This window comes from Notothenia rossii, assembly GCF_949606895.1.
Source record: "Notothenia rossii genome assembly, chromosome: 10".
In the NCBI taxonomy this organism is placed as follows: Eukaryota; Metazoa; Chordata; class Actinopteri; order Perciformes; family Nototheniidae; genus Notothenia; species Notothenia rossii.
This window is the reverse complement of record NC_136908.1, coordinates 13,363,650-13,376,495: the sequence shown is the minus strand read 5'-3', so window position 1 is coordinate 13,376,495 and position 12,846 is coordinate 13,363,650. Positions and strand designations below refer to the sequence as shown.

The 12,846-nt window shown below is 40.2% G+C and overlaps 1 protein-coding gene and 1 long non-coding RNA gene across 2 annotated transcripts; both read left to right on the top strand.

The window, feature by feature from the left end:
• The first annotated feature begins 596 nt into the window (after positions 1-596).
• LOC307022203 lies at positions 597-1,108 on the top strand. The gene is made up of 2 exons (XR_013803324.1): positions 597-707; positions 826-1,108. It is a non-coding gene; the product is annotated as an uncharacterized lncRNA (long non-coding RNA).
• Positions 1,109-7,575: 6,467 nt separating this feature from the next.
• Positions 7,576-11,500, top strand: fabp3 (fatty acid binding protein 3, muscle and heart). The gene is made up of 4 exons (XM_079654864.1): positions 7,576-7,741; positions 9,496-9,668; positions 10,857-10,958; positions 11,048-11,500. The coding sequence occupies exons 1-4, from the start codon at positions 7,669-7,671 to the stop codon at positions 11,099-11,101; spliced, it is 402 nt and encodes a 133-aa protein (XP_079510990.1). The 5' UTR covers positions 7,576-7,668; the 3' UTR covers positions 11,102-11,500.
• The last annotated feature ends 1,346 nt before the right edge of the window (positions 11,501-12,846 follow it).

Here is a 12,846-nt window from a genome sequence, read left to right as displayed (position 1 = left end):
GTATTATGTTAAACGTCATAGGTTTTTGAAATGTCAGGTTTTTAACATGTAGAAATAAGATAAATGTTATGCTTACCTTTTTAGTACATTTAAATATACAGATGTTCATAGACAAAGTGTAGTTTAAACATATATTAACAGGTTTTTTTAATGTTCTCTTGGTCTGAAAGAATATATGCTAAGGAAAAAAAAATAGCTTGACCAGTATGTGTCCATGAGATGACATGCAACATGTCTGCAGCTGGATTCAAACAGAGGAAATTGTGACTAAAAACACAACGTTATTGAACACGTGTTTTCATAATTTCAAGATTCTGGTGAAAACGAGGAGTTCTCCGGGTGGATTACTATAAAATTGATTATTACTTATTTATTTTATGAAGAGATTGATGGTCATCTCGTTATTCCACAGGACTAAGAGTCTCATAATAGCAGACATTTCGTTTTCATTTAGTTCACATTTTATGAGTGGTGGTTTGACCACAAGGGAAATACACTAATGATGCACCACTAGTATGTGTCCAGCAGAGGGAGGAGTGTGTCTGCGGTGTATCCCAGCAGCCACAGCAGCTGCCCACAGGCATGTGGAGTGTTTCCCCGGAAGAACTACCCAGCTAGATAAACAAGAGACAACTCATCTTGTAATTACATTAAGATTATGTTTTAGGATACAAATGTAGAATCCTATCGTGGCATGCATTATAAAGGTTTGATTCTCACAACTTTCTTTCCACCAAATGAATTCCAAGAAACAGGGTAATCTGAAATATTGAATACATGTTGCATCCTTGAAAAACTAACGGACTGTTTCTTCCTCTTTTTTAGGTTGCGGCTGGCTCACCAGAGGACTCACATAACAAGTCAAGGAATGCAGTCTCAGGCCCATCTGCATAGGCCACACACACACACACACACACACACACACACACTCTAGGGGTTTCACAACTACCAATATTTACTAGTCGACTAGTTTTTCAAAATAGTAGTTGCGCAACACTTTATTCGCTGTCCTCCACGATAACGTCCACATTTCCATATTTTTGGTTTGAACACCAACGCATCGACATGTGAGGGAAGGAGGCTTGACCGCTTTCGGGTGACAGTGTTGCCTGCCAGGGAAAAAACCCTCTCACTCGGGGTGCTTGTGGCTGGAATAGCCAGGTAGCTCCTCGAAAGCGGGGGAAGCGGTGCACGTTTTCTGCCCACCACTCCAGTGGATTATCCATTGTGGGGATATGCGGTGTCCGCTGGCAGTAATCCCGTAGCTCATTATCCGCATCACTGTTGACCCGTGTTTTCTTGCTGTTCGTTTGCCTCTGTTCAGTGCTGACGCCGGTCCGTTGCTCACTGGTGCTAGCATTACTGCTAGTGCTAGCTGTCGGCAGCGGGTGTGTCATCTTCAGATGGTTGCGCATAGCAGATGCATTTGTATTGTACTTCAGTACAGCTGTACACAACTGACACTTCACTGTGGAGTTGGTTACATCTTCGTTGAAGTACTGCCATACATAAGAATGTCGGACGTGTTTTGTAGCATTTTGCAGCACCTCGTTTACCTCCATTTTTTTTCCACGACTAGTCGACTAGGGCCTACAGCGCCGACTAGTGGTAAAGGTAGTCGACTAGTCGATTAGTTGGTGAAACCCCTAACACACACACACACACACACACACACACACACACACACACATACACACACACACACACACACACACACACACACACACACACACACACACACACACACACACACAATTGCAGTTCAATGTATGTCAAAAGCCCCTAATGAGGCACCCGGGTTGCCAGGTTGTAAAACAAAATCCCCCTTTGCTTTCCCATTTAGTGAAATTTGCTAAGGGGTTGACTTATCATATTGGTCAGATAGCTTATCCATAATAATAAATCATCATTCATTTTGTATTTAGATTTTATAGTAGTTTAGTTACTCAGTAGTAGTTTAGTTACTCAGTGAGATGCCTAAGGTTACAAAAATGTAGCTAATTATAAAGTAGCCTTTCATGAAAATACCATTATAGTTACAATTACCTAATGTTTACAGTACAACAGTTGTGTGAATTACCAACAATGCTTGTGGAAAAGAACTGCTGAAAATAAGCTAATTCGCCATTTAAAAAAATGTCTCATTAAGAATTGCAGTTTTAATGAGTTGTATCCATTAAACATTAATGTAACCATTAGCTACAGGGTATATACTTATAGTTTATAAAAAAATATGCCTCTGCATGTTACCCAACAGTAATGTATGTTTAAAGGTCTACAATTCCTTCTGAAACCAGTCATGCAGAGACCTGACACTGAAGCGTTACCCCTCCATTCATGTAATTAACTTTCTATCATGGCACTCTGGCTCCATTTGAACAAGGCCGTGAGAAAGTATTCAGATGAGCGTATAGTGAGGAGCGGCCGCAGAATGAATGACTCAACAAACAGTTGCAGAAGGGGAGCGGCATGTCCAGATGTTTATTTTGCTGTATTATTCACAGTCACACACAGATGCACAGGACAGCTGCATGAAAGCTGGAAGAAGAATCAAAATTTCTCGGTATGGCACTCCCACTCCTCCTTCATTTGTTCAAGCATTTTATCCCACGCTTCCAGCTTTCTGCACATGTCAGCTCAATGTTTTAGACACACATGCTTGGATATGCTCACAAATGCCTGCCTGGATAAAGCAGTGTGTGTTAATGCCAAACACAAGCAGTGCAGGGTGCCTGGACAGTATAGGGGTTATTATCTTGTCTTAGGTCATCAACCTCGGCAGTAGTCTAGGCTGAAAGATTGATTGTGTTATGTACACAAGATCAGACAAGTTCATCTCGGAGCTAAGATTCTGCAAAAAGCAAATAGAGGCGCTGCTAATATATGTGGCCATTTATGCTCATTCATTTGCACTTATGTGTGTGAGTGCACATTTTCCTACAGCTTAAGCTTTTCACATGTTAGAAGCCGTTATGAAGTAGGGAATGTCTTGCATGTAACTGCTGTAAAAACATCCAAGTCAATGTGAGTTATGGCCTTAGTGGCATCCCAGAACACTATATATCAGGATTGCACAACATCAAACACACACATGGTAAACTCAACCCATAGACAGCATGTGGACGTATTTTAGGCCAGAGCCGAACAATTTCAACCTTTCACCTCCTCTTTCTCTCTCTCTCTCTCTCTCACTCTCTCTCACGCATACACACACACACCTGTTTGAGGCAAATGTCATACCCTTGCGCTTTACTGATTTGTCACAGACACATGTGCCCGTTTAGATACAGTACATCATTGGAAAAGAGAGAAGGGAGGTAACTGGAGAAAAGGGCAGTGGGACAGGGTGTGGAGCATTGTGTGATTTGAGGACAGTAATAGATATTGACTTTACCCCTCAATCCCTGCTTTGTGTGTGTGTGTGTGTGTGTGTGTGTGTGTGTGTGTGTGTGTGTGTGTGTGTGTGTGTGTGTGTGTGTGTGTGTGTGTGTGTGTGTGTGTGTGTGTGTGTGTGTGTGTGTGTGTGTGTGTGTGTGTGTGTGTGTGTGTGTGTGTGTGTGTGTGTGTGTGTGTGTGTGATCATGATCATATTAATGTGTGTTATTGCACAACTTCCAGAGATCATCAGACCATCTGCAGATGGGGGAGTTTCATCAGATGATAAGAAGATGTTTGTACTGTTGATCAATGCTGCTGTGTGCATAGCGAATCAATGTGAGGACTGATTCATATTTAACCCTTTGTATGTTTTGCAAATGTCACTTCTTTATTTGCATCTTTGAGGGGCACTTGGCATTATGACTTTGGTATTGGTTTTAAAAGAATAGTTTGACATTTTGGGAACTAACAACCCCCTCCACTCCACTAGGGGACTCTATCTGTGTTCTTACCTCGCTGGTATTTGTTTGTCTTTCAGGTGATCCAGGTCGGTTCGATAAAAAAGCCCAACACCGGCCCTCAGTTCAGCTCACTGTTCTTTGGGACACAGCTGCTGGTTCGCCTGTTGCATATTTTCACACACCCATACCCCAGTAACTGACTCAACGTTTGTTTTAGGTGTATTCATGTTTAGTTGTAAATAAATATGCTCTTTATAACATTTAAACTCGTCGAGTTTCATATTTTGGTTGCAACCAGGGGCGTTTCCTGGACCTGGAAACATTAGGGGCTTAGCCCACAGTGGCGGCGCCAGAGATTTTCTTTTGAGGGTGCTGTGGGGTAGCTTGACGTTTCATAGAGGGTGCTCAAACATGTAGGGTTTCCCATTAAGGTACTGGGCGCTACAGTGGAATTTTCTACTGCAACACTCCCCACACGCACAGTGTACCCGCGACTGTTACAATGAAGGCTCGATAATCAGCTGACGGCATATAGGTGTAAGCAGGGGTAAAGTGCTATTTTTACAAGTGGGGAGTGGACCTAACATCCTCTAGGGGGGGTCCGGGGGCATGTTCCCACGGGAAGATTATTTTTTTTAAATATTGAAGTTAAATGCAGCAATCTGGTGCACTTTGAGAACAACATGAAGATATCTATGGATACATCCATTTGAAACAGAACTGTAAACAGATTTTCTTTTTCTTTATGGATATTTTACAAATCACTCCTTTTAAACTGTATTCTTGTTTTACTGTCATATAGTATTTCATAACTGTTTTTCATTTTTTTTATAATGATCATATGAAGGTGTGCCTTGGAAATAATCTTTTACATAACATTTGCATTCAATGAACACGGGAAATTACAATCCTGCCGTCCTCTCTAGTGTCATGATGAGGTTCAGGTAAAGCATGGTTAATGTATTCTATTCAGGGGTGCATAACTTTTTTAGTGAGTTACTCAGATGAGTACCAGGAGACAGCGTTTGGTACTCACCCCACACGAAGCGTGGTCCTCCTCAGTGTCTCCTTCACTTGTCAAAACTGTGAAGTCCTTGCATTTCCTGAGGCCAAGTTGAAGGATCAAATGCTAATAAATTATCACATGACTTGAAGTCATATCTGATTTCAGATTTGGGAAGTTACTAAGTACACCTATTCAAGTACTGTACTTAAGTAAAATGTTGAGATATTTGTCCTTTACTTTGATGCTACTTTGTACTTCTACGCCACTACAGCTCTGAGGTAAATGGTGTACTTTTACTCCACTACATGTATTGAATGCCTTTAGTTACTTTACAGATCTGGATGAATGATGTGAAATATAATCAAGTCTTAAATCAGACTTTAGTTCCATCTGGAGTAAATTCACAAGCTACCCTGCAGTATACAAAGTCATTCAAACTAGCTGCACCTTTACCAGCTTTGATAACACTTTAATGATCAATAATTATAAAACTTATCATATATATTATTCTGAAATGGACCAATCTGCACAATGAATACTTTTACTTTTGGTACTTTAACTATATTTTGATAATACCCGGATACGCCCCGGATGCCCAGGCCAGCAGACGCCACTGTTGCAACCACAGAGATGTCATATGTTAGTTATCGAGCTTAAGTTTTGTTTGACTGATCCGACAAGCTGTTTATCCCTCTTTTAAGACTTTCAACTGCAAGATGTAGCTTCATGGTTTATGGCCTTTCCTTCCTAACAACACAAATCAGAATCAGAAAAGTGTTATTTGTATATACAAAAGTTTCATTAAGTTCAATACCATTATTAGTTATTGTCAGGAATTATAAAAAATGCTGTTATGCTACATAAACATTACACCCTTATTTTTTTGACACTCATGACTCCAGCTCTATCTTCCTTCATGTGTAAACACACACACACACACACACACACACACACACACACACACACACACACACACACACACACACACACACACACACACACACACACACACACACACACCCACCCCCCTCTGTTCTCAGGCAGGCTAGACGGAGGTCATTAGAAGTCAAACAAGAACAAAAGCAAGTGGAAAACCAGAGGAAGAAGGGTCACAGAGGAGAAACGTAGTGAAGCATGTAGAGGGGGCAGAGAGGACTAACTTAACATACGTTACAAACCTCAACCCCCCCACCCCTTTTTAAAAAATCAATCACCCCCCTCCCTCCCCCCAGACTCAATCTGTTTTTCTTCTCGTCTCTCTCACAGTGGGGGATTGTTCTTCCTCCCCCTCTATTGACTCTGCCTTTATTCTCTTCAGCTTTGGTGTATTTACTGTTGCTATCCTTCTCTCTATTAATCAAGGGTTAAAACATTTAAATTCCCTTTGTTAGCATGGTCATGAATGAGTACAGCATTGCTAGTGGCATTCCTTTAACAAGTCTTACATTGTATGCGTTAACATTGAGAATGTAGGGGAATACATTCCTTTGCACATATGGACTACTAAAAAATGAATGCAGACGAAACAAAACATTCCAACTCTCATTCAAATAAACTTGTTTTGCACGCTAGACATTGTTTTGAGATGGTGCTGTGGAAGCTATTCCGTCTATTGCATTAAGTATGACTTAGTTATTTTTATGTTGAATACATTTTATGTTGCATTGTTGGAGGAGCCTGAGAATGAATACTTAATTGCCAAAATCACGCTATGGCTTCCTGTACACAAACCACTTATAACACTAATAACTGAATACAGCCAAAACATAAGATATTCTAATTCTCAGTTAAATGTACTTGTTTTGCGTGTCAGCTATTTTTGCAAAAACAAATATGATACTCTCACTAACGAACTAACATGTTGCCAGTGGTGGATTGCAGTGAAGTACACTTATTACTAAGGACAATTTTAGTACTTCTAAGTACTTTTAAAGTAATTGTATACGTTTTACTTCTGCTCGACTACATTTGGGAAAAGCTTTAGTTACCGGTAACCTTTCAGAATATATTTCATTGAGATGTCGAATAGCAAAGTAATATATATGTGCTCCACTTTTACAAACTGTGATTTAAGGCATCAATAATCATAATATAGTGTATATATATTATTATGAAATAGGCCCTTATTAATAATAACATTATTTTCTCTTTTGGTACTATATATATATAGTATCTTTCACTGTCAATATCTACAGATATGTAATTTTCACTGTCGGTATGAGTATATTTTACTAGTTATTTTGTAACTTTCGATGTTTCCATTGTATGTTTATCTTGGTTTATTTTCTAGGTTTTTTAATTTTCACATAAGGTGCAATGCCTTGTTTACATCTTGCTGTAACGGAGAAAAAAATCCCAAATTGGGAGCAATGAAGTAAGCTAAGGGCAAGTTAGTATTGACAATACTTGTACTTTTACTTAAGCAAGATTTTAAATGCAGGACTTTTACTTGAAGCAGATGTACAATTGGTATTGGTATTTTTCCAAGGTAAATTACTTGTAGATCTTCAATTTTGCTTATTTTCTCTCTCTCTCTCTCTCTCTCTCTCTCTCTCTCTCTCTCTCTCTCTCTCTCTCTCTCTTTCTCTTTCTCTTGTCTCTCTTGTCTCCACCTCCCTCCCTCCTCCCTTTTTTTGCACAGCATGATCACGTCACGAACAGCCGTGGTAAACCAGCCAGTAGGATTGCAGCGCAGCGCGTGGTGCTGCTGACTATACTCCCGGTGTCTCTTACCCTCTCCACAGTCTGTCTCTCCCTCCTAGCTTTGCCTCTCACACCCTCACACAGTCTCTCTAGCTCTCCACCCTCCACTCTGCTGCAAACATGGTCGATGTTTTCGTTGGCACCTGGAACCTGAAGGATAGTGAGAAGTTTGATGAGTACATGAAGAAGCTGGGTAAGCATGTGTTTAGGCTGTGTTCGCGCATGTGTGATGGGCAGCCAAGAGATGATGCACGGCTGCCAGTACTGCATGCGAGCACATGTACAAATTAGCTACGATAATAAGGAGTGTTTGGTGCTAAACCTGTTTAAACAGCCATGGAACATGTATGGAAGATAAAAGGAGAAGGGCTAAACAAGGGTGGAACCAAGATTGAGAATGGAGACAAAAAAAATAGGTTTACATATTTATCTAATTCTATTCATATGTATATAGACTCCTGCATTCACTTGGTCACCTACATCATTTTCTGGCATATTTAATCATAGTTGACTTGTATATGGTTTACTACCTTAGTTCTATCTTATCTTATTACTTCCACATTGATGTTACAACATAATCTTGATTTCAACTCTGTTTCTTCTTGCACTATTTTTACTGTTTTAATTTACATTTGTACTGTTTATGCTTACATTTATGTGGCATTGTTAGAGGAACGAGGGACTTAAGATTTTCATTGCCGTAACTACACTGTAGCTACTGTGCATTTGACAATAAATCCTTTGAATCTTTGAACAGAGAAGAGAGAAAGAAACAGGAGAGGATGGGAACCAGAGGGGGAGGGATAAGAGGAAGAGTGGTTGACCACATGGTGCAGCTTGAATAAGGGAGGGGCCTTCCTTTAGTGGAGAGCCCCCATCCCCCCCCCACCAACCCCCACTGTGAGAAACGCTGAATGGTAACAAGCTGGCATTCACACACTTGAGCATAATGTGGGTGACCTTCGCTGAAAGCCGTTCATTGTGTCAGGCCATGGGAGGAGCTGAATATTAAGGTGGTCCCAATGCTCAGGAGCTAATGGGACGACATTGTATGTACGGATAACTTGGAGACCCAACTATCACACGCATAGTTTGGCATGTGTGTGTGATGGGGGCTCTGAGTTTTACTAGCGTGAAGAATGACACTGCACTGTTTGACTTTGCGAGTGAGAGATTCATGCCCGCTGACCTCAGAGCCATATGAGCGACGACCTGTCTGCTCTACTCAACACAGAAACCCTCCAACCTTTCACCCTAATCCTCCTGAGTGATGACACACACACACACACTTGGGAAAAAAGCTGTTTCAGCTCGTAGAGATAAACTGGATCGTCAGCTAAAAAAAGAGACCTGATTTTCTCTTCTATTAAATATGTGAGTCACTATTGTTCAATCAAATGCTCTCTTGATCCATCGCAGACACACCCACCCTAAAATAAACAGGAGTAATGATTTGCACAAATGCGTGCCCAGACAGGTCAATGGGAACATGCACTGTTTGAAGAACATGCTGCTGCATGGTTTGACTGAACACAAACAGAGATTAGAGCGTGAAGGAGAGCCAAAGGACACATACATGGCTACGTTTAAAAAAAAAAAAATTATTATCAGCTATTATAATTTATATTCATATTTTCGAAAAATATAAAAAAGAAAGCAAACAAATAAAACCAAAAAACATACTTCAAAAATAAATACAATTGTAGTATGATGACTTCACTCTGATCTAGCGGTCATGTACTTTACTTGATTACAAAAGACGTTTGGTTTCCTGCTAACTGGCCTGTATATTGCTTTTGTTGGCGTTTAGCCTAATGCTCATTGGCAGTTGAGGCAAGGCGTTGCCCGTTTATTTGATCGGGGCTTGGCTTGCGCATCAAAGCTACACTATCCTTAATATCCTTCCCCAGAATATTTCATTTACCCATGTGTCTTTGTTTTCTACAGGGGTTGGCTTCGCTACACGCCAGGTCGGGAACGTGACCAAGCCCACCACCATCATCTCAGTGGAGGGAGACAAGGTGACGTTGAAGACGCAGAGCGCCATCAAGAACACAGAGCTCTCCTTCAAGCTGAATGAGGAGTTCGATGAGACCACCGCTGATGACAGGAAAGTCAAGGTGAGAGGTCAAAGGCACATCAGCAAATACTACCAACAATCAAGAGAGAACCCTACTTTATCAATGTGTGACCTTATGTTACCCATATGTTAATAAAATACTGCATCCATAAATATATGACGAGGATAATCAGTCATTAGAATGCTTCATATAAGAAAGGACTAGAGAAATCCTTATTTGTGGCTCATTGTAAATCATCGTTTTTATAATCTCTGCCAGAACTTTAATTCCCAAAATGAGGCAGGGCAGAGGCAACAATAACCAGTATTTAAAGGTGGGGTAGGTAAGTTTGAGAAACCGGCTCGAGATACACTTTTTGTTATATTCCATGGAATGCTCTTAACATCCCGATAGCAATGAATATCTGAAGTGCTTTGACAAAAAATCCATTAAAAAACATCATCTGTGGAAGCCGTAGTATTGTAAAAAGCACGACCAATAATTTTAAAATAAAATAACTGGATGGCCTACCTGCCTGTCAGTCTTCCATCTGTGTACAAACTTATCTCGTGCCCTTATTGGTCATGTGCGCGTTTGTGTGTGTTGGAGGAGAGGCTCTGTAAGGAAGTGGCATATTTTTTCCGGCTATGTATTTTCAAATTCTAGCGCACTCGAGCTGGTTTCTCCAAAATTACCTACCCCACCTTTAAGTATCAAAAGTGAAAGTGTATACCCCATTTGAGTGTTGGATTATTAATAAATGATTGGCACATTATTACTGACTCTAGAGTGACACTATTTACATTTAGAGAGAAATAAATCATACATTCTTGCTTTTACAAGCAATAAGCTACATTTACAAGACGTAAAACACCCCAATGAACTTATGTTGGTTATGTTAGCCAACATTATATTACAAATAGATATGGATTATAAACTACTTTTAATAGATATCACTGTTCAGCTAAAGCAAGATTTTGAAGTTTAAGTAAGTCACATTTATCCTCTGTTATAGCTAGTCATATAGTTGTACCTATACAAATGTGAAATCTGCAAGGTAGGCTGTCCAATAAATGTAGTTGACTAAAAAGTAAAGTGCTTGTTTCTGATAATTACTGAAATATAGATATTAAATAGCCTCATGAAATATAACCCTCAGCTAAGCAAATTCTATTTAAATGCATTTTTGACATTAAACGGCCCATTATCTTGTATATGTAATAATCTCCCTTTTCCTTGTTCCTGTAGTCCTTTGTAACAGTTGATGGTGGGAAGTTGGTGCACACCCAGAAGTGGGACGGCAAAGAGACCAGCCTGGTCAGGGAAGTCAACGGCAACAGCCTCACACTGGTCAGTGGTCACACCAAATGCATACAATAAAAAATAAATCAAATGTGTGTGTTTGTTGTATTCAAACCGTCTTTTTCTCTCCATCACAGACACTAAAAATGGATGATGTCGAATCCATACGTCGCTACGTTAAGGCAGAGTAAATCCCAGCACTGAAACATCCCTCCAGCATCTTCTTGCCACAGCTAAAGCCCCTGCGACCCCAAAACAGAACAATAAAACCTCGTATGGTTGCCGCAGGTTCCCCTCACACTGTGCTCAGTATTAACATCCCGGCTGACTGTAACATCCCTTCTCTCCATATCATTTTCTTTATACTTTGGTCCCAATACTGCAAGAAACACTGAATAATTTCTGATGATTTGTTGTTGTTTTGCTCTCTAAAGATCCAGTTTTGGATGATAATTCTTTTTTAGAAAATGTTTTCTGCATGGTGCCTATGATAAACTTGGTTAAGTGTTTGAATTTCAACGGTTGTCTATTGCAACGTGAACAACAAATAAAGTGTCTACACTGTTGGACAAACTGTTAAACCAATCAAACGGCTCCTGGTTGTGTTTGAGGTGTTTAGTGTTTGCACATGGTTGATTATGGTTGAGATCAATAGATGATAACAGAAAAGGATTAGGCACTGTCGTAATTCAGTGCTGAACTTGAGTGTTCAGTCAAGTCTAATGTGACTGTAAAAAAATCTGTAGCGCAACACAACTGTACAAGTATATCTACAGAATGTGACCAGAGTTTCCATCAAAGCTTTTTTTACAGGGACTCAGTTAATTATAGCTCCTCAGCAGCTCCTGTGTGTGTGTGTGTGTGTGTGTGTGTGTGTGTGTGTGTGTGTGTGTGTGTGTGTGTGTGTGTGTGTGTGTGTGAGAGAGAGAGAGAGAGCGAGAGAGAGAGAGCGAGAGAGAGAGAGTGGGAGAGTATCTTGTCCTCTCCCTGACTACGAAGGGGAAAGTTGTTAAATCTGGCATCAAGCTGTGTCAGAAATGAAGAGGGGGCCAAGACTTATCAGAAACCATGGATCAAAAAAGATAAACATTTTGGTAAATATACTAACTAGTTCAAGGTTTTCATTCACTCGTGTTGAGCATAGACTGTGTATATATAAAGGTGTTGACACAAGGCTGTGATTACTCGATGCATTTGAATCTGGGCACATTTCACATAAAATCCATCTATTTTAAAAAGTGACCCCAAAATTACATATACACCAAATGTCCTTCACTGGCACTAGGGGCAAGGACAGCTTTGAGTCCTGTGCTTGTACTCTAGGTGTGTGAGTGTGTGTGCTTTCTAAATTCGGCTCATTCCCTCCCTCAGTACATTGATGTCATGAGTTAGCGACTAACTGCCAGCTAGCAGAAGGTTGAAGAGTTGAAAGGTTGCAGGGTGATCCATGTCCCTTTTTGCCTCAACCTCTTTACCCTGCTAAAAGGGAAAAGTTCACCCCAAAACAATTTCCATGTTCCTCTTACCCAAGTGTCCCCCAGGTCAAATCAAACTTTGTAATACAAGTTAAACAAATATGCAAAGTAGTTTCTTATTTCTAAAGTCTTGTGTTGGTTTCCATTTATCATGCAATTATGTGCAATACAATTCTGGTAACTGGCCACATTACATCCAATTTGTACATCTGTTTGGTAATAAGGGCAGAAAGGAGAAGTACAAAAAAGAAGAGGAGTTCTTAGACTGAAGAATGAACTGGAGTTGTCAAATCACTGTAGCTGGAAACAATCTTTTCTCCACAATCCTCCAAGAGGGATTTTTGAGACAACATCAAAAGAAGTACAATGCAGATCCCTTAACATCGCCTTATCTTGTCTTTCACTGACAGGGGGTTATCTTTTGAAAGAAAAACCAACACTGCCATGTCAACTTTGCGCCT

Bases quoted from the DNA above. Each gene is read 5' to 3' on its own strand.
- fabp3 (XM_079654864.1), top strand. From the start codon at position 7,669: ATGGTCGATGTTTTCGTTGGCACCTGGAACCTGAAGGATAGTGAGAAG. The intron at 7,742-9,495 runs GTAAGCATGTGT...TGTTTTCTACAG, and splicing joins TGAGTACATGAAGAAGCTGG to GGGTTGGCTTCGCTACACGC. The intron at 9,669-10,856 runs GTGAGAGGTCAA...TTGTTCCTGTAG, and splicing joins CTGATGACAGGAAAGTCAAG to TCCTTTGTAACAGTTGATGG.